Source organism: Drosophila suzukii, chromosome 2L (assembly GCF_043229965.1).
Source record: "Drosophila suzukii chromosome 2L, CBGP_Dsuzu_IsoJpt1.0, whole genome shotgun sequence".
Taxonomy (NCBI): Eukaryota; Metazoa; Arthropoda; class Insecta; order Diptera; family Drosophilidae; genus Drosophila; species Drosophila suzukii.
Genome location: NC_092080.1, coordinates 9,739,653 through 9,756,589, shown reverse-complemented (window position 1 = coordinate 9,756,589; position 16,937 = coordinate 9,739,653). Strand labels below are relative to the sequence as shown.

Sequence of the window (16,937 nt, the reverse complement as noted above, 5' to 3'; positions counted from 1 at the left end):
ATCAGTTAAACCATGATAAATAATTGGCAACAAAACTTGGCCATTATGTACTAATTTAATTATATACAATATCAGGCAGAAGAAATTTCCCAAGAGATTATTTCCTATAAATGAAACAAATTGTTTTGCAATCCAAATAAGTAGGCAACACCTAAACTCAGTTGTTCAAAGAATTTGCCAAAAAAAGTTTTTTAAAAACTTCTGTGACGCATTTTTAACCCTACAAGCTAAAAACAAAATACCTGGAATAATAACCTATATTTTTTTAACCTTACTTTTACATTTATAGATATAAAAAAAATTTATAAAAATTAAAAGCAACAAAAAGAAGATTGTCAATGACCAAGTGTCATCTCTAAGCCGGATCGGTCCTTGTCTCTAAGCCATGGCGTTAATATGCGTCGCTCTGGCTTAGCTTGTTGGCCACGTTACGAGGTTTCACCTTGTTGTTGCTTCTGCCTCTGCTGCCGCTGTTGTTGTTGTTGGCTACATGTTAGTGCTTCCTTTTTGGCATCGGCAACATGTCAATTATATCGTATCAAATTAATAATTGTACGCGTCGCGTCGCATCGGACGTCTTCGCCCCATTCACCCAAATGAAGTTGGCTTAAAAGGAGCAGGAGCAGAAGCTGGAAATGGAGATGGAGGACGCAGATGAAGCCGGATCGGAGAGGCTGCCTCGCTGGCTGGCTGCTTGCCACTAATCGTGGCAGACAAGCATGCCGAACTGGCCGCAAATGCAATATATTTAAAGTTGCCTGTCAATTTTGGATGCTGTTAAGCGTTGCTAACACGCCATGTTTGTTGAGTATGCGATATCAAATTGAATGTGTGCACAGCCACGGGCAGAGGAATATATCAGAAACAAAGCCATAATGTCGTGTCGAAGATTTCTAGTCAGATTTGTAGTCTAGCTAAAGGGTGCATTAATTAAGTTTACAATCTCTCTTTATAATATTATAATTGGTTCCGATTTATTAGTTTTTAGCTATAATTCATCCTATGGCAGCAGTAAAAAATGCGTTGTAAACATCATACATTATCAGACCATTGGTAAAAGCATAAAGTAAGCAAGTTATCTTTTACGAATCATCAGTAAATATCAAATTAAATAAAGTACAAAAACTAAGCCCTATAAGAATAACAAAATTCCATTTGAAAATGTCAGATTCAAATCATATTGAAGTCATATAAAATTATTTTAAATTTTTTTATAATTAATTGTTCAATATATTTATTTATATTCGACCGAAAAAAGGAATTCCATTATCGACCATTTTAGCCATATTATTGAATCACAGCACAAGAGGCAGCGACAAACTGGTTTAGGCCTTTCAGAGAGCTGTTGTCATTTAGTTGTCTCAAAGTAAAAAAGGTAAGAAAAATCAAAGCCGAAACGGTAATTATCTTTTGACAGCACTTAAGTTGAATTTGGTAATGACAGTCGAGCTAAAGATCGGGCCAACGGAACGGCGGCGCTTTAAGCCAAGTGACAGCTGAGGTTAAAACCCGGCCGATTAAATTGACAGTTTGTCAGGCTCGTATTTTGTAGTTTGCGCTGTGTTAAAAAGCGTGTTCAATGTGACTTCACATGGAGCCGAAGAAATAGCGCTATTTGTAACACACAAATCACCGTGTTTCCAAATCATGTGACGGCTATGGAACATGAATTATTTTAGCGTCTCGCTAGACGATGATTCATCTCGGTATTGGTTATAAACATCACATCCATGAACCCTATAATAATAATAATTGTACTAAAAGCATTCGGTGTTAATATTCTGACCGTAGTTTATATACATATGGATATGTATGTATTTAGAGTGGCGATAATTTATTAAAATATATGTGGTATTAGAAAATTTTCTGCAGATACAAAACTTAAACATCATCTTCCTAGGTTGATCGCTCTTATAGTATTTTAATGTTTAATTCGATGGAAGAAATAGTAATTTAACAAAGTCGTTTATACAACTAGATTTTTTTATAAACCTTTGATGAAACCTTGTAAGCGAAAGAATATGGTTTACAACCTAAAAAGAATGCAAAAAATGAATCACATTGAATTTCAGCAAATAAGGAAAATATATTCGAATATGAAAAACAAAGTAACTGCTTCTGTAAGTAATACTGCCTTATTAAAAATACCCTAAACCCTACCTCCATTCTAAGCCTCACTAGTGGCCAGCACGGATTTGAAGTAATCACTGTCCAACTGCTCAATGTCCTTGGTAAACTGCGTCACCAGCTGGGTCAAGTCTTCCACGTTGATATCCACGTTATTCCCGGCTGTCGACAGCTGCTGTATGGCCACTTGAATCTTCTCCAGCAGTGCTTTGTCCTCCTTTTTCTGCTTGTCCACGTGTTCGTCCTCGAACTCATTATACACCTCTTGCGCGTTCTGGACGACATGTTCGGGAAAGTTGGCTAATCGCGCCACCTGAATGCCAAAGCTCTTCTCCATGACCCCTGGACGCACTTGATAGAGCAGCGTAAAATTATCCGCATCCGCCACTGCCGCCATATGACAGTTCCTAACAGTGGGTAGTGAATCTGCTAGCTTCGTAATCTCATGGAAATGAGTGGCGAACAGAGTAAAACACTTGGTCTCCTTGGCCAGATGTTCAGCGATTGACCAGGCAATGCCACAACCTTCGTAGGTAGATGTTCCACGACCCAGTTCATCAATGATTACTAATGATTTTTCAGTAGCAGTCTGGAAAAGGGAATTGTTTTATGTTAACAACTTGAGATGTTTATAGTTAAATGACTTGTGGCACTTACCCTTATTATCCCGGAAGTTTCAATCATCTCCACCATAAATGTGCTCAATCCTTTGATGATGTTATCACTGGCTCCTACTCTGCCAAGGATGGAGTCTACCATGCTGATTGTGGCCAAGCTGCAGGGTACAAAAGCGCCGACATGGGCCATCAGGACAGCGGTTCCCACAGAGCGAATGTAAGTACTCTTTCCACCCATGTTTGGTCCAGTGATGATAAACATGTTGCATTTCTCTGAAATAAAATTCTCGTTTTGAATTTCATTTACAATATATCTCTATTACACCATACCTTTTTTAAAGTCTACGCTGTTGGCTATGAAGCTGACATGCTCCTGCAACTCCAAGCATGGATGACGCACGTCCTGGAGAACTAATTCGCGTGCACCTTCCTCCAGCATTTTTGGACGTACGTAGGGAGTGGGAGCACTGCGCGCGGCGACTGCAAAGCTGACCAAACAGTCAAGCTGGGCAAGCTCATTGTTTAGTAAAGTAAGTGGGGCAGCATATCCCACAGCCACCAGAATGATCTCATCCACAATGGACAGTTGTTGCTCCTCGTAGCGCGTGCGACAACTGGCGAACTCTTCGGCGTAACTCTCCAACTTATCGGAGGTGAAGCGAACGCCGCCCTTGATGACATCCACGATGCGATAGTTCTTGTTCTTGCGCAGCACAGAGTCATCCTTCACAGTAATGCGAAAATGGTGTCCCAACTTTGCCACATTTTCTAGCTTCACCTGATTCTTGCCATCCAAACCTAACTCTTCGCTGCACTTGGCCTGTAGCCGTTCCATTTTCGAGTAGAGCTCTGTCATGGTCTCCTGCAGCTCCATCAGTCGACTGTCAAACGAAGCCTTCACCAGGTACTCGCCCCTTTCGATGGCCTCAAAGTCAACCACCTGCTCGACCATCTGCTTAAGACCAGTCAGATCTTCAAGGAAGCTTTTAAAAGGCGCACAAATTACACTCTCTATGGTAGAGTTATCCAGCTCAAGCAGAACCTTTAAAATCTTAGGTGTTCGCAGAATAACCTGGTAGATGCGGAACAGATCCTGCAAATTTGCTTTGCGTCGCATCAGCTTCTTGGTTAACATGAGGATATCGGGAATACGCTTTAGATAATCCAGGCTGAGTGTTTCCATTGTATCCGGCGATTCGAGTAGGCACTGGACGATATTGTGACGATCATTGAGGATTTCACGGCTACGCAGTGGCTGCTTAACCCACTGACCCATCAGCCGGTGTCCCTGCGGTGTGCGGCAATGGTCCAGAACGCCCAGGATGCTCTGCCAGCGATACGAGGGCATGGAAGGATGGGTGCCTGGCTTGGGCAAGATGTTCAGCGCAGCCACGGCAGCCGCGTCCAAGTGAACAAAGCTGCAAGGAAATATTTACATTAGTTTGGTTTTAAATTAAGAACTTACACCTGTTCCCCGACTCACCGCTTCAGGTCCAGTTGCTTGATCTCGTAATGCCCCAGGTTGCCGGCGTCGTTAACCAGGTCCAGATACTTGATGGCCGACTTGAGGGCGTTGGAGGCCAGCTGAAGCTGGAGCTCCTTCAAGCCTGTGGCGTCCTCCTGTTGCCCCTTGGCAAAGCGCAACAGGCGGTTAAGATCCTGCAGCAAATCGTTTGCGGTGCTCTTCTTGGGCACGGTGATCATGACGCCATTCCTCTCGAGCAGCGTCTTCACGGCAGCATAGTCGCCCTCCAGACTGGGCAACAGGCACTCCTTTGGTCCGAGGAGCACCACTGTGGCCTCCAGTTCGGTGAAGAAGTCGTCGTCGAGGAACTCGAGCAGCTGGAACTTGCAGTCGTTCTGTTCCACGCTGGCCACGCCCACCCGTCGCTGGCCACCGCCCTCCAGTTTGACCAGCAGCGAAATGATGCTGTTGCCTACTAGGACCTCCTTGTTTGCGAACAGTATGTCCTCGAACTGCAGTAGATTGCCGGGCGAGCCGCGGTACTCCAGTTCCCATTCAGTGGAGTTCTTGACATACACCTCCACGCGGAGGTTCCGCACCAGGAGCAACTCGCGCACAGCCAGCTCGAAGTTGTTCTTGGACATGGACACGAACTGGAGCGTCTCCTTCTTGTCCTCCGGCAGCAGGGCGCCTATGTAGGCCGTGGATTTGTACACGATTTTGGCCACCAGCTCACAGTCATCGCTGCCATGGACCGTGTAGCAATCGGAGTGGTCGAAGAAACGCACTGTGGTGCCGGGTTTCTGCAAAGTTACGGCGTAGAATGCAGTTTAACCAGATTTACATAAGATTTTTAACACTCACCTCGCCTAGTTTTGCATGATACTTGATGAAATTGCGACGCGCATTTGTGTCTACAAAAGGCAATTAAATTAGATAACAATGCAATATTTTAATTACTTAGAGTCTTACCCATATGCAGCGTTGGCTCCTGTCTGCTGTCTGTTGCTTTGGCCTGCATGGTTCGGCTTTTAAAATTGCTTATACAAATCACACAAATTGGCGCCTGTTTTTAGCATAAATACAGTGTGCCCGTTGATGGCGTCACGCGAAATACCATTTCATGTATACAAAAATACCGAAAATTTAACATGGAAAAATTGTACACTCAGAAAAAAAGTATAAGTTATAATTTCAGAGAATCCTGACCGCAATCCAAAGTAAGTTATTTTACGAATACATATTTGGGTTTCCAGAAACACGTTAAATTTATAGAACTAACAACAATTCCTGGTTAATAGAAATTTGTTTCTTGGGTTATTCCTTTCAGTGCAGAACTTCTTTGTTTTAAAAGTATAAACCGAAAAAATTATCAAGATTACTTCTTCAAATTTTAAAATTAACTTGTGTTATAATTTGGAAATTACATATATTTCAGAGTTACTGAAGGCTTGGGTAAACAGTTTACATTTTAATTTATAAGATTTTTAAGGTGTAATAATTAAGAAAAAACAAACCAAAAATTGCTTTGAACAATGTTTTTATTTTTAAAAATATGCAGTTTTAGAACCATTATAAGATCTCTTTTACAGTTAAATGATACTTATCTACTAGATATGTTTGAAATGAATTTATAAACTACGCTTAAATTTTTAAGGCTTGCATTATGAATCATGATCCGATCATCAACATATTCAGACAAAAATTAATATTGGTGAATTATTTGGAAACAACCTGTTTTTCACATCCGTGTTTGCTTAAAGATTTCTCATGAGACCTCGAGTTGGCGATAACTCTTACTTCCGGGGTACAATTCATACTTGTTCTTTACTTTTTATTAAAAAATTTCATGAAAAATACTGGCTATTTAAACGTAATACACTTTGCCCTAAACAGATATCAGTCTAATATTGCAATACACCAGCAGGACAACTCCTCGCTTACAGCGCTTTGTCCGATTTGATTGCTTTCCTGGCCTTGTCCTCCTCCTCCTTTGTCTTCTTGAGCTGCACAACGTCCCAGGCTCCACCCGCTCCGCTCGTCTTGGAGCACAGATCCAAGCTGATAAGGGCACCTGCTGCAGGAGCAGATGCCCGCAGGCAGGTTCCCTTCGCCATGTTGTAGACGGGACTGTTGGCGTTGCGAGTGTGCCGCCACTGCTGATCCCCAAGCATCTCGTGACACTTGTTCACCGTGACCTGGGCATCCCCAGAGGCCTCCAGACAGAGCAACTTGTCCAGCACAATCTCCGCCTTGTCAGTCTCGTACCACAGCTGGTTGGGCGCCCTCCGGCAGGGCTGCAGTTGCAGGGAACTGCCCTTCTTCCAGAAGCCCTTCACCTTGGGAGCCACCACAGCGGCGCAGAATTCCGTTCCCGTCAGTCGCAGCTGGTATGTGTCAACATAGTTTCTCTTTCGCGAGTGCCAAGGCTGAAACATTGGTGCCGGCGCCGATTTCTTGGACTCCTCGCCCGGCACATGGAGCTCTGGGTAGACGTTCTTCAGGTACCAGGCAAAGTCCCGGCACTGCAGTCGCTCCCTTAGCTTCAGCCGTTCGCTGATGTCTCCGTAGTCATAGGACCTGGTCACCTTCTCGTGCTTCAGATAGTATTCCTTGTACTGATCCATCCAGACGTGAGCCAATCGCAGCGAGTTCTTCAACATGGTGTTGGCTCCATCTGGCGAGGTGTACGGACGACGCTTCCGGAATATGTGGCCCACGCGGGAGCAGGGAACAATCTTGATAGCGCCACCACACTGCCAGGCACGGAAGGATATCTCTATATTCTCGCCACCCCATATATCCATGGCCATGTCGTACTCCCCAAGGTGCTGGAAGTACTTCCTGTTCACCGCAAACAGACCACCGGCCATGGTGGGCGAGCGGAAGGGGCCACGAAAGTCCTCGGGCACCTTGAGAGTGCCCTCTGGAAGATTCTCCCAGCGGAAGTGGAGGCCCCAATTGAATCCTCCACGCACCAGTGGACTGGGTGTGTACTCGAAGGTGTCGGCGTTGATCAGGTCGATGACTGGCACGGCCAAAGTGCCATTCTCGGCCTTGATGAGACGCAGTAGCGGCTCCAGCCACTGCTGATTGACCTCAATGTGCGAGTCCAGGAAGACTAGGACATCGCCGACCGCCTCGCGGGCTCCAATCACGCGGGATCGAATGAGACCCTCACGCTGTTCGTTCTTGATGTACCGCAGATTGTCGTACTTCAGGCGGGCACGCAGATCCCCGTGCAGATGAAATTCCAGTTCGGGCAGGTCACTGTGATCATCCACCAGAATAATCTCCCGCAGCAGATAGCTGGGCGTGCGCTCCAAAACCGTCTTAATTGACCGCATCAGGGTCATCTTGTGCTCATTGTAAAAACACATGACTATCGAGGCCTGGGGAAGGTTCTCCGTTTCCAAGGTTTCCTGGCGATCGCAGACCTTGTGCCGGGTGTCGGGAATCTGCCGGAAGAGCCCTATATTATTGGACACCAGGGCGTTGAAGGCGTGGTGCTTGTAGCCTATGTCCCGGATGTACTTGTCCTGCTTGTTGCGCACCACGCCCAAAAGCTCTAGTTGCTCGGGATCACTGGGGGGATTGGCATCTCCAGGGAATTCCTTTGCCGCAGTGGTGTTTTTCGCTTCGTTGGGTGTGCATCCGACGGTGACCCTGGCCTGGTAGCTTAGCTCTGCTCGTGGCGTGGCGTTTCTGTCGATCCTCCAACCCGCCGACCGGATGGAGCTCCTCAGGCTGTGCGAGTAGAAAAGGAGCGCCAGCAGCCAGACGACCGCCACCAGAAGGGTGCCCAGGCCACAGGACTTGCAGAGGAGGCGCTTGATTTGCATCATAGGTGGAGATTCGCTTACGTTGCCCCTTTGGCTGGCTGGTTAGACCGCTATTTCGTCACTTTCATGATATAAACGGAATAAATTAAAAGCGACGACTCAGCTGCGGGCGATGGCACCAGGGCTGGCAATAGCGCTTCTTTCCCGCCAAATCTGGCTACTTCTTTAAAAGGCTTGAACGCCGTTTTAGCCAAGTTGAGGAAATATTTGAACCGGCTACGGTATACGCTTTGTAATATTATTTTCTTTTAGGATATAATTTTAAGAATAATCTCAAGAAAAATTATGCCAATCTGACCTTTAGAACCGAAGAAACGTCGTTTTATAGCTATGTAACTGCGATTTCTTGCTATAAATGTTAGTTATCCAAAAAAGTTATTGTGATTTGTCAGCACTGGATGGCTAAAAGAGTGCTGTTATACGCAAGTCAAAAGTAAGGGTATTCCATAAAATGGTAAATTAAGACGCCGTTACTTTTTAAATATTACTCTTTCGTTTTCTAAACAATTTTTTTTATTTCCATAAACGTAATATTCCATTTTTAAATGCCTGTCTCAAATGCCACGCTTAATAATTAGCTTATAGGTATATCGGTATAATCATAATTTTATCAAAGGTAATGGAGGTCGTATAGTTTATATTACATACATACCTTTCATAATCGTACCACCGTACCGACCCATTCTCGGGATATTGGTTGTTATTCCTGTGCTTAAAAGTTTGTACCCAAATACGAAGAAAAACCCTTACCGTCGCATAATTTAAAAACGTTTAAATAACAAGCTCATTTCTATTGGTAGGGGCTTTATAAATACCGGTTTTTTTTATTACCTATTGCAGTATGCCATTAATACATCGTTAATATTCATATAACATTGATCGTTTTCTCCCTTCCTTGCACGCGACTACAACAAATACTCAACAAAATATGATAGATAAAAGGAGATACAAAAATTCATATATATACAGGGATACAACTAACAGAAATCTTGGTCTATCGAACGTATTTAGCTATATATTGGGGCCAAACGAGTGTTGGTGCTTAGAAAAGAGCGATAAACTTTTCGAAATTTCATAGTCAAAACTTTGGTTTCTCTAACGATGCGTGAGAAATATTCGCACTAACCAACAAACGTGTCCAATTTTTTTTAATATTTATGCTTAATCGATATTATATATGTTGAAGTGTTTGTGTCTTATTATCGGGGAAGGGCGCTTTTATATTTTGTGTTTTTTTTTTTTGATGTGGTTGCTGTCGCTGTTGTTGGCTCACACATTAATGCTTAATCGAATCATTGAACTACATACATTGGTTTTAGCTTGGGCTTCGGTAGATTACGAGTCGGCTAAAAATAAAACTTGATTTGTATATCTAGGGTTGTGTAAAGTTAAAGGTGCATCCATTTAGCACGAGCACTGATCCTTGACGCCCGTAGCCTCGCTGCTTAGCGAAGTCCGTGAGGGCTGCGAAGGCCGGTGTTGAACTCCGGACTCTGAGGCGTTAAGGTCGAGCCGACCCTCCTGGATGTTCTGGTAAATCTTGCGAGCGGTCTCTAGAAAAGCCTCCTCGACATTCTGGCCACTGTGGAGGGGGAAATTGTAATTAGAATATATCAGCATAAAGAAGGTCTTGTTCTCAATTATAAAGATAAAGATATGATAATTGAAACAGTAACCCTTAAGATAAATATTTACAAATCAAAAAGGGAAATAGCTTCCATGTTTTTGAAATTAAAATCAAAGATATTACAGCAACATTATGTTTGAAAACACTTCTATTCGATTTTGATAGGTATAGCCAGACATTTTTTACTCACGTCATAGCACTAGCTTCGAGAAACATGAGGCCGTTCTCGTCGGCAAACTCCTTGGCTTCCTCGTAGGTCACCTCGCGAGTGCTCTCCAGATCCGACTTATTGCCAATGAGAAAGATCACAGTGCTTGGGTTGGTGAGATTGCGAGTGTCGGTGAGCCAGCTGCTCAAGTGATTGTATGTGGAACTGAAATCGACAGGTTTAAGTATAGAAAATAGAGTAGTCTTCTTTTGCCTACCGTCTGGTAATATCGTAGACCATCAGAGCACCGGCTGCTCCCCGGTAATAGGATCGTGTGACAGCCCGGAAGCGCTCCTGGCCCGCTGTGTCCCAGATCTGTAGCTTGATCTTTTTGTCGTCCACCTCGATGATGCGTGTTCCGAACTCCACGCCAATCGTATGTGGGCAATTGGCCATGACTAAAGTTTAAGCAGAAAGTTTTAGTTCTAGATAAGGTCTCTTGGTGTACAGTACTCACATTTCTTCTCGGTGAACTGGTGGAGCAGACAGGACTTGCCCACGCCCATGTCACCGATGATGATGTACTTGAAGATGTAGTTGTAGTTGTACGGCGCTGCAGTCATGTTGGGACCTACAAAAAACAACCAAAACAATTGTTAATATCTTACAGACTTTAGGCGGGTATTTCCCACATTTTTCAATGAAATAGTCTATGCGCTCGTGCAGCTTGTTAACCACACTGCGCACTTTGCTCATCTTGTCATCCACGGGAATGAACTCCGACCCAAGCAATTGGTTTACTATCACTGTGCCAGGTGCTCATTTGAGTGTCCAACCGCAGGCGGTGCTTATCAACAAACTGAGGCGCTGCATTAATTTGTTCTGCGTCAGCTCCACATTTTGTTCCCCTTTTTCGAACTGGCCCCGATATTTCTTTTTTAAGGCATGCTTGTGTTTGAACAGCCGACCGGGTTTGTTTATTTGCCAACTGGAGCCCACAATAAAGTAAAAGAGCCAACTGATGTTTTAAGAGTGGCGGGTAAAACCACTCAATACCACTTGACTTTGGGTTTTTGGAGTATCAGTATCGCTCGAAAGCCTTTGATTTGAACCGCAGTCGAGCGGAGCTTGAAATTGATGAAGCGAACCCTTCAGTCAGGTCGAAAGGGTTTGGGCTCAAGGTCGATTGGTAATCGTGGGAATTTCAGTGCTATAAGCGGATAGCGATTGCAGTAAAGTCACTCATTGGAGAATACATAATTGATTATTCCACAATTGTAAGTACTAAATTATTCATATGAAATCTGATCATAGAATTGAGGATTTTTTTTAATTTTTCAGTCTTTAGTTCTTACAGCTGTACGTGGGATTTAAGGAATATCAATAGAAATCAATTTTTTAAGTAAGTACTACATATGTACGTATTTTACACTTGAAACATGATAAGATACCAAAGAAGTTTGTGAGATTTAGTTATAGAATTGGTTTAACAATATTTGTATAAGGTACAAATGTTTATTTTAGATACATACATATTTAAAAAGTACTTACTTAATTTTTTCTAACTTTTCTTGATAAGCTTCCGACTCATCTGACTCTTAAGGCTTACATATCATGTTTCCATCATGTCAAAAAAGTAGTTCCGTAAGGAAGCAACAAATTTCAGCTATTATAAGTTCTTATCACGTTTCATTGCTTGTCAAACAGCCCAGAAAGTATCAGTTTTATAGACTCTCCGGCGGGCAATTAAGATTAAACAGTGGGTCTCGGTCTCGAGTCTTATCAGTCAAGCGCCAAAGGCCACACATCGGTGGAGCAATCAATGAATGCGAAATCCTCGAGCTTGCACATACACATTTGCGAATTGCGTTGCATGGAAGTGGATCATCTGGCCCTTCTCATATAGGAAATTCAAAGGCGCTCCCATAACAATGCGAAAAAAATGGAATGGAACACATGTAGCTTCGCATAGCCGTGGTTTTTATACCCTTTCTATGCTATAACACCCTTTAAGTTTTCATTGATTTTTCCATAAAAACTTTTTGTTAGTGAAAATTGGATTTAAAAAAACTCGCAAAAAAACAAATTCCTGTTAAAAGAAACCAAAATAATATAGTGAAAAACCCCATTTAAAAGCGTTAAGGCAAAACAAAGCAAAAAAGCTTCGATAAAAATTTTTATATATTCTAAGAAACACGTTTATCAAATAGGAACATTCCATTGAAGCTACTCTTTATTGTCGGCAGTTTCGTTTTTAAGAGAGTTTAAGTTAAGCACCAATATATCTTAAATTATAAACTGTTCTTTTGAGGTGTACTATGTTTTACAATGGTTGTGCATTAGATATAATGTGGATTCTTTACAGGGATGTTAGATTCGTCATTTAATATGGAAAGTTTATAGAGAAATAAGTCTGATAGATGCAAAAGCTTGGGGCTTCGCCAATATTCCCTAAAAATATAAGACTGGTTTTCTAAGAAAACACTGCATTAGAACTAAAACCATCCCTTGATATCTGAACTTTTCTGAGTGACAAACCAGTAATGAAAAACGTAATACCCTGCGGTAGGGTACCAAAGCATTCAGGGGGTGTATACAAAAACAACAATGTGAAGTGCTGGGTAGGGAGGAGGCGGGGGCTGCCTAACGACGAAAACAAGAGAGAGTGAGAGCACGGGGGAAAGTTTGTGAGCAGGAGCACCCACTGCTGCACTGCGTCACCCTTTTGCGGATGGTTTTCCATTACCATTTCGCGTAATTTAATCAATCGTAATTGGCTTAAGGAAAACGGCAAATATTACTCACCGTTTTAGATCACTTTAGTTCACCTTAGGGAGCGGAAGGAATGCGGAATGTAGGGCGGTTACGAAGAGCGGGGGGTCTTTTGGATGCGTGTGTGTGTGTCTGCGTATTGTTGTTTTCTTGGGCGGAATTCGATAGCGACTCTCTGCCAATTTGGCAATGCAAAATGCAGCTCAGTTCCGTGCAATTACACACACTGGCTTCGTGCGAAAAGAGCTATTATTGCAATTATTTTGAATTTGCAGCTCGATTTACATGCAAATCAGTACACTCTCTTTGTTTTGCTTTGGATTGAGGGGTCACACTGAGCAGCAGTGGAATATACCAGTTTTACTTTTGCAAATATACCAAACAAAATATACGGTCTTTCTAAAATTCTAGGTGGGTGACACCGCTAGGCTAGTGAGACCGTTTGGGCTATAGTGCGTACACATACCTATCGAGAGATTTTTGTGATATTTTTTATTTTCCTTCATCTGTTATACTGATTCTGAAATTACGCATTTTATTTATTTTTCGTTGGCACAAATTGGCATGTTTCGCCAACTTAAGCAGTCGTGGTTTTTTATTTATAAGTCACGTACCATAATTTATTTATTTATTTTCGTTTGTTTTAAATAATGCCTTTTTGTATGACAGTTATACCAATGAGCAAGGACTTGAACGAAAAACTATCGATAGTATCATTGCTCAAATCGGTTATTTTTAGCGTGACCGTTTGTATTATTTCTTCGGTATATTTGAATATTTCTGAGAGACCACTGTAGGGCGCACGTGTTGCGGGTTTGGTTTGTTTATGTCGTAGGATCTTCCCAAATTACGGCCAAAATGTTCGTAAACGAAGTCAACGATGTGAAGATCTACAACCTGAGCGCCGGCAAGTCGGTGCCGGATGTGAGTACCAGAATAAACCCCCTTCCAAGGCACATAATCCAACATAATCTCCATTACAGTGGCTCACAGATCGCCGCAAGCGGTCGCAGCTGAAGAAGAAGGTCGACTCCCGGCGCCAGATCGAGCTCATCCAGGACTTCGAGATGCCCGGCGTGTGCACCAGCATCCGGATGAGCCCCGACCAGCAGTACATCCTGGCCACCGGTACATACAAGCCGCGCGTCAAGTGCTTCGAGGTGTCCAACCTGTCCATAAAATTTGAGCGCTGCTTTGACTCCGAGGTGACCACCTTCGAGGTGATCAGCGAGGACTACAGCAAGATGGTGTTCCTGCAGTGCGACCGCTACGTGGAGATCCATGCGGCTCATGGGCGGCACTACAGGCTAAGGATTCCGCGATTCGGGCGGGATATGAAGTACCACAAGCCCAGCTGCGACATGTTTATTGTGGGCGTGGGTAAGGACATTTACCGGCTCAATTTGGAGCGCGGCCAGTTCCTGCAACCCTTCGAAACGGATGCCAGCTGCCTGAACGCCTGCGAAGTAAATCCCGAGCACCATCTCTTGCTGGCGGGCACGAAAGAGGGCACCGTGGAGGCCTGGGACCCGCGGACGAAGCAGCGCTGCGCCACCCTGGATGTGGCCATGAAGCTGCCGGGCGTCAAGGAGTTTCCCTCGGTCACGGCCCTCAAATTCCGGAATGGCTTGCACATGGGTGTGGGCACTGCTTCGGGTCATGTCCTCATCTACGACATTCGTGCCAAGCAACCGCTGCTGGTGAAGAACCATTTAAATAGGTTGCCCATCAAGCGCCTGGCCTTCAATCCTGCCCAGAATGCCGTCTACAGCTTGGACGAGGCCACGTTAAAGCTGTGGGACGAGCAGACGGGCAAGCAGATCGCATATGTCGAGTCCACCACGTCATTCAATGATTTCTGCACCATTCCCGATACGGGCATGTTCTTCGTGGCTCAGGAGGATGTGAAGATGATGACATACTATGTGCCTGCCATGGGACCAGCTCCCCGCTGGTGCTCCTTCCTGGACAACCTCACCGAGGAGATCGAATCGGAGGTCGTGGAGAATGTCTACGATGACTACCAGTTCGTCACGGCCAAGGAGCTGGCGGAACTGGGCATGGAGCATCTCGTTGGCAGCAATCTGCTTAAGGGTTATATGCATGGGTAAGTTTAAAAAGGATACCAGTGGTTTGAAGTATTGTCTAATCCCTTGAAATCCCCTAGATACTTTATGGACGCTAGATTATACAACAAAGCCAAGGCTGTGGTGGAACCGTTCGCTTTTGACCGCTTCCGGAAGGACAAGATCCGACAAGAAATTGAGAGCGAGCGCAAGTCCCGCCTTCAAATCGAATCCAAGCTGCCCAAGGTCAACAAAGAGTTGGCTCTCAAGATTATGGACGAACAGGCAAATCCCTCCAACAGTTCCAAGCAGCGAAATGTGCCCAATCTGCTGGAGGACTCGCGTTTCAAGGCCATGTTCGAGAACGCTGACTTTGCTGTTAACAAGTCTGCCGAGGAATATCGTCTGCTGGCTCCTGTTCTCAATCGTCTGGACAAATCCAAGGCCAAGGAACTTAAGAAGCGTGTGGAAGTGGCTCCTGTGGCCGAACTCCATGCCGAAGAGGCTCAGCAGCGTGAGGAAAGCGACAACGACGAGGACCTGTTTGGCTTCGAGAAGAGCGATGGCGAGACAAAGGATGACAGCGGTGACGAAGCATCTTCCGACGATGACGACCGAAGAGAGTATGTCAAGGAAATGAAGCAGGCGTACAAGCAGGTGAAACGACAGCGTGAGGAAGAGGAGGAATTGGAAGAAGAAAATGACGAGCAGCTTGAGGATAAACCTGCAGACTCCGAAACAACACCCCACACGAATGGATACACCCAAAAACCCACTACCAATGGCAACCGCTTCACCATGACCGCTCTGGATCAGCATCAGGGCAGTAGTCTGATACAGCAGCGCATCAAGAAGGCTAGCCTGCAGGATCGAGTGCAGGTCATGTCCCAGTTGGAGGGCCAAGTGACCAATGTGGGCCGCTCCCTCGGCAATCGGCAGATGACATTCGAAATAAACAAGCAGAAGAAATCACAGTTCCATGCCAAGAAACGCGAGGCGGAGCTGAAAAAGCATCGCGAGGAGCGAAGGAGCATTGTCAGACCCATCAAGTCGCTGAGACTGAAGAAGGTTAATTTTAAGTAAAACAAATTGCAATTAGTTCTGTACATAAAATCATATGTTAAATTAATGTTCAATTGATAGTGAGTACTGATTAATAGTAGGGGGTCTGCAAAAGATTAGATAGATTCTTTATAAGGAATGTTATATTCATAAATGGAACCGAATTTGGCTACCTGCAGAGGCTATATCTCAACATCAGAGTTTGTTGCTTCACTGTCATCGCTGTACTCCGAATCTAAGCCATATTCACTGCTATTACCTTCCTCCTGGACCAATTGAGTTTCTTCAGCTTTGGTAATAATAATTTGGTAATGATATTTAAAACAAGTGACGGATGTCTTACCATTAACTACAGCTCTCGGCTTTTGCAAATGTTCTACCAAGTGTAAAAGCGCTTCTGTTACAGGACCCGTAACAGGCTTCCGCATCTTTTCAAAGTACGAGCTGAAAAATAGCTCCGAGTTAACAAGTTTCAGATGTTCTTCCTGTATTCCCGTCTGAGTGCAGGCCAACACGGCCGATTGCTCTGCACCCATGTTCACAAGTCAATTATCAATGGAACCCAGACAAGAATTGTGATGTCAGTTTGTTTTGGCCTTCTTATATTTTATACATTTTAGGGATCGCCTTCTGCGATTTTGGATTTTAAACGTCAAAAATAACGCTCTTATCACTCTAGCTCACAAAATATAAAACAATCAGGATCAAAATATATTATATTTACGCTGGTCTACGAAGGTTAGGAAATCAGCTTATTATAAAATTTCCAGTTTAAAATAAAAATAATAACTAAACACTCTTTTACGGTCTCCGGTACATTTAGGTAATATATTTGATATAACATATAAGATAAGACTTTGGAATAAGGTTTATTTCCGCAGATCGTGACGTACCTGTCTTTTAAATAAGACCATATGGAAATATTTAAAGAAAGGCGCAAGGGAATAATAAGGAATTAACTTTTTTTTATACTTACATGAAATCATCTCAATATTCGAATCAACAGAAATGATAAAGAAATGGCTTCTTAAAGAAATTTTTCTAATGCTTGTCATAGTCATCGTTAAAAAAATCGGAAGACTTCCAATAAAAAACAAACACCCGGAACAGGTCTTAGAATATCGCTGGTGGTTGACCTATAAGTATTACCCATAAGCTTTCCATTGAACATCTGTAACTTTTATTAGCGAATAATCTTTAGAAAGTTTCTC

At 43.6% G+C, this 16,937-nt stretch overlaps 5 protein-coding genes and 1 long non-coding RNA gene across 9 annotated transcripts; 2 read left to right on the top strand and 4 right to left on the bottom strand.

Moving 5' to 3' along the window:
• Positions 1-1,811: 1,811 nt before the first annotated feature.
• On the bottom strand, positions 1,812-5,332 carry spel1 (DNA mismatch repair protein spel1). 2 transcript variants are annotated; one of them, XM_017090332.4, is made up of 7 exons: positions 5,182-5,332; positions 5,074-5,123; positions 4,228-5,012; positions 3,075-4,162; positions 2,785-3,017; positions 2,161-2,716; positions 1,812-2,033 (listed from the first exon to the last, which is right to left on the bottom strand). In XM_017090332.4, the coding sequence occupies exons 1-6, from the start codon at positions 5,228-5,230 to the stop codon at positions 2,168-2,170; spliced, it is 2,754 nt and encodes a 917-aa protein (XP_016945821.3). In that variant the 5' UTR covers positions 5,231-5,332; the 3' UTR covers positions 1,812-2,033; positions 2,161-2,167. The 2 variants fall into 2 exon arrangements, with proteins under 2 accessions (XP_016945821.3, XP_065721061.2); XM_065864989.2 differs by having other exon boundaries at positions 1,812-2,716; positions 5,182-5,331.
• Positions 5,333-5,732: 400 nt separating this feature from the next.
• Pgant35A (polypeptide N-acetylgalactosaminyltransferase 35A) lies at positions 5,733-8,189 on the bottom strand. The gene has a single exon (XM_017069560.4). The coding sequence runs from the start codon at positions 8,052-8,054 to the stop codon at positions 6,150-6,152; it is 1,905 nt and encodes a 634-aa protein (XP_016925049.3). The 5' UTR covers positions 8,055-8,189; the 3' UTR covers positions 5,733-6,149.
• A 649-nt stretch (positions 8,190-8,838) lies between these two features.
• On the bottom strand, positions 8,839-12,930 carry Rab14 (RAS oncogene family member Rab14). Of its 2 annotated transcripts, none has more exons than XM_017090306.4 (5): positions 12,632-12,930; positions 10,344-10,457; positions 10,104-10,284; positions 9,869-10,051; positions 8,839-9,633 (listed from the first exon to the last, which is right to left on the bottom strand). In XM_017090306.4, the coding sequence occupies exons 2-5, from the start codon at positions 10,447-10,449 to the stop codon at positions 9,456-9,458; spliced, it is 648 nt and encodes a 215-aa protein (XP_016945795.1). In that variant the 5' UTR covers positions 10,450-10,457; positions 12,632-12,930; the 3' UTR covers positions 8,839-9,455. The 2 variants fall into 2 exon arrangements, with proteins under 2 accessions (XP_016945795.1, XP_016945794.1); XM_017090305.4 differs by lacking the exon at positions 12,632-12,930 and adding an exon at positions 10,519-10,675.
• Positions 10,819-12,284, top strand: LOC136116985 (uncharacterized). 2 transcript variants are annotated; one of them, XR_011603941.1, is made up of 3 exons: positions 10,819-11,103; positions 11,175-11,243; positions 11,534-12,284. It is a non-coding gene; the product is annotated as an uncharacterized lncRNA (long non-coding RNA). The 2 variants fall into 2 exon arrangements; XR_010654147.2 differs by having other exon boundaries at positions 11,168-11,228.
• Positions 12,931-13,364: 434 nt separating the features above from the next.
• On the top strand, positions 13,365-15,800 carry l(2)34Fd (lethal (2) 34Fd). Its single transcript, XM_017069259.4, has 3 exons — positions 13,365-13,522; positions 13,582-14,705; positions 14,766-15,800. The coding sequence occupies exons 1-3, from the start codon at positions 13,457-13,459 to the stop codon at positions 15,745-15,747; spliced, it is 2,172 nt and encodes a 723-aa protein (XP_016924748.3). The 5' UTR covers positions 13,365-13,456; the 3' UTR covers positions 15,748-15,800.
• Positions 15,144-16,359, bottom strand: LOC108011541 (uncharacterized). Its single transcript, XM_036822685.3, has 2 exons — positions 16,070-16,359; positions 15,144-16,015 (listed from the first exon to the last, which is right to left on the bottom strand). Exons 1-2 carry the CDS (start codon positions 16,260-16,262, stop codon positions 15,909-15,911), a joined length of 300 nt encoding a protein of 99 aa, XP_036678580.3. The 5' UTR covers positions 16,263-16,359; the 3' UTR covers positions 15,144-15,908.
• Between the last annotated feature and the right edge of the window lie 578 nt (positions 16,360-16,937).

Coding starts and splice junctions, on each gene's coding strand:
- spel1 (XM_017090332.4), bottom strand. CDS start 5,230: ATGCAGGCCAAAGCAACAGACAGCAGACAGGAGCCAACGCTGCATATG. Junction 3,018..3,074: donor CAGCGTAGACTTTAAAAAAG/GTATGGTGTAAT, acceptor ATTTTATTTCAG/AGAAATGCAACATGTTTATC. Junction 2,717..2,784: donor AAACTTCCGGGATAATAAGG/GTAAGTGCCACA, acceptor TCCCTTTTCCAG/ACTGCTACTGAAAAATCATT.
- Pgant35A (XM_017069560.4), bottom strand. CDS start 8,054: ATGATGCAAATCAAGCGCCTCCTCTGCAAGTCCTGTGGCCTGGGCACC.
- Rab14 (XM_017090305.4), bottom strand. CDS start 10,582: ATGAGCAAAGTGCGCAGTGTGGTTAACAAGCTGCACGAGCGCATAGAC. Junction 10,458..10,518: donor AGACTATTTCATTGAAAAAT/GTGGGAAATACC, acceptor TGTTTTTTGTAG/GTCCCAACATGACTGCAGCG. Junction 9,634..9,868: donor CTCGAAGCTAGTGCTATGAC/GTGAGTAAAAAA, acceptor CCCCCTCCACAG/TGGCCAGAATGTCGAGGAGG.
- LOC108011541 (XM_036822685.3), bottom strand. CDS start 16,262: ATGGGTGCAGAGCAATCGGCCGTGTTGGCCTGCACTCAGACGGGAATA. Junction 16,016..16,069: donor GCCGAGAGCTGTAGTTAATG/GTAAGACATCCG, acceptor TTATTACCAAAG/CTGAAGAAACTCAATTGGTC.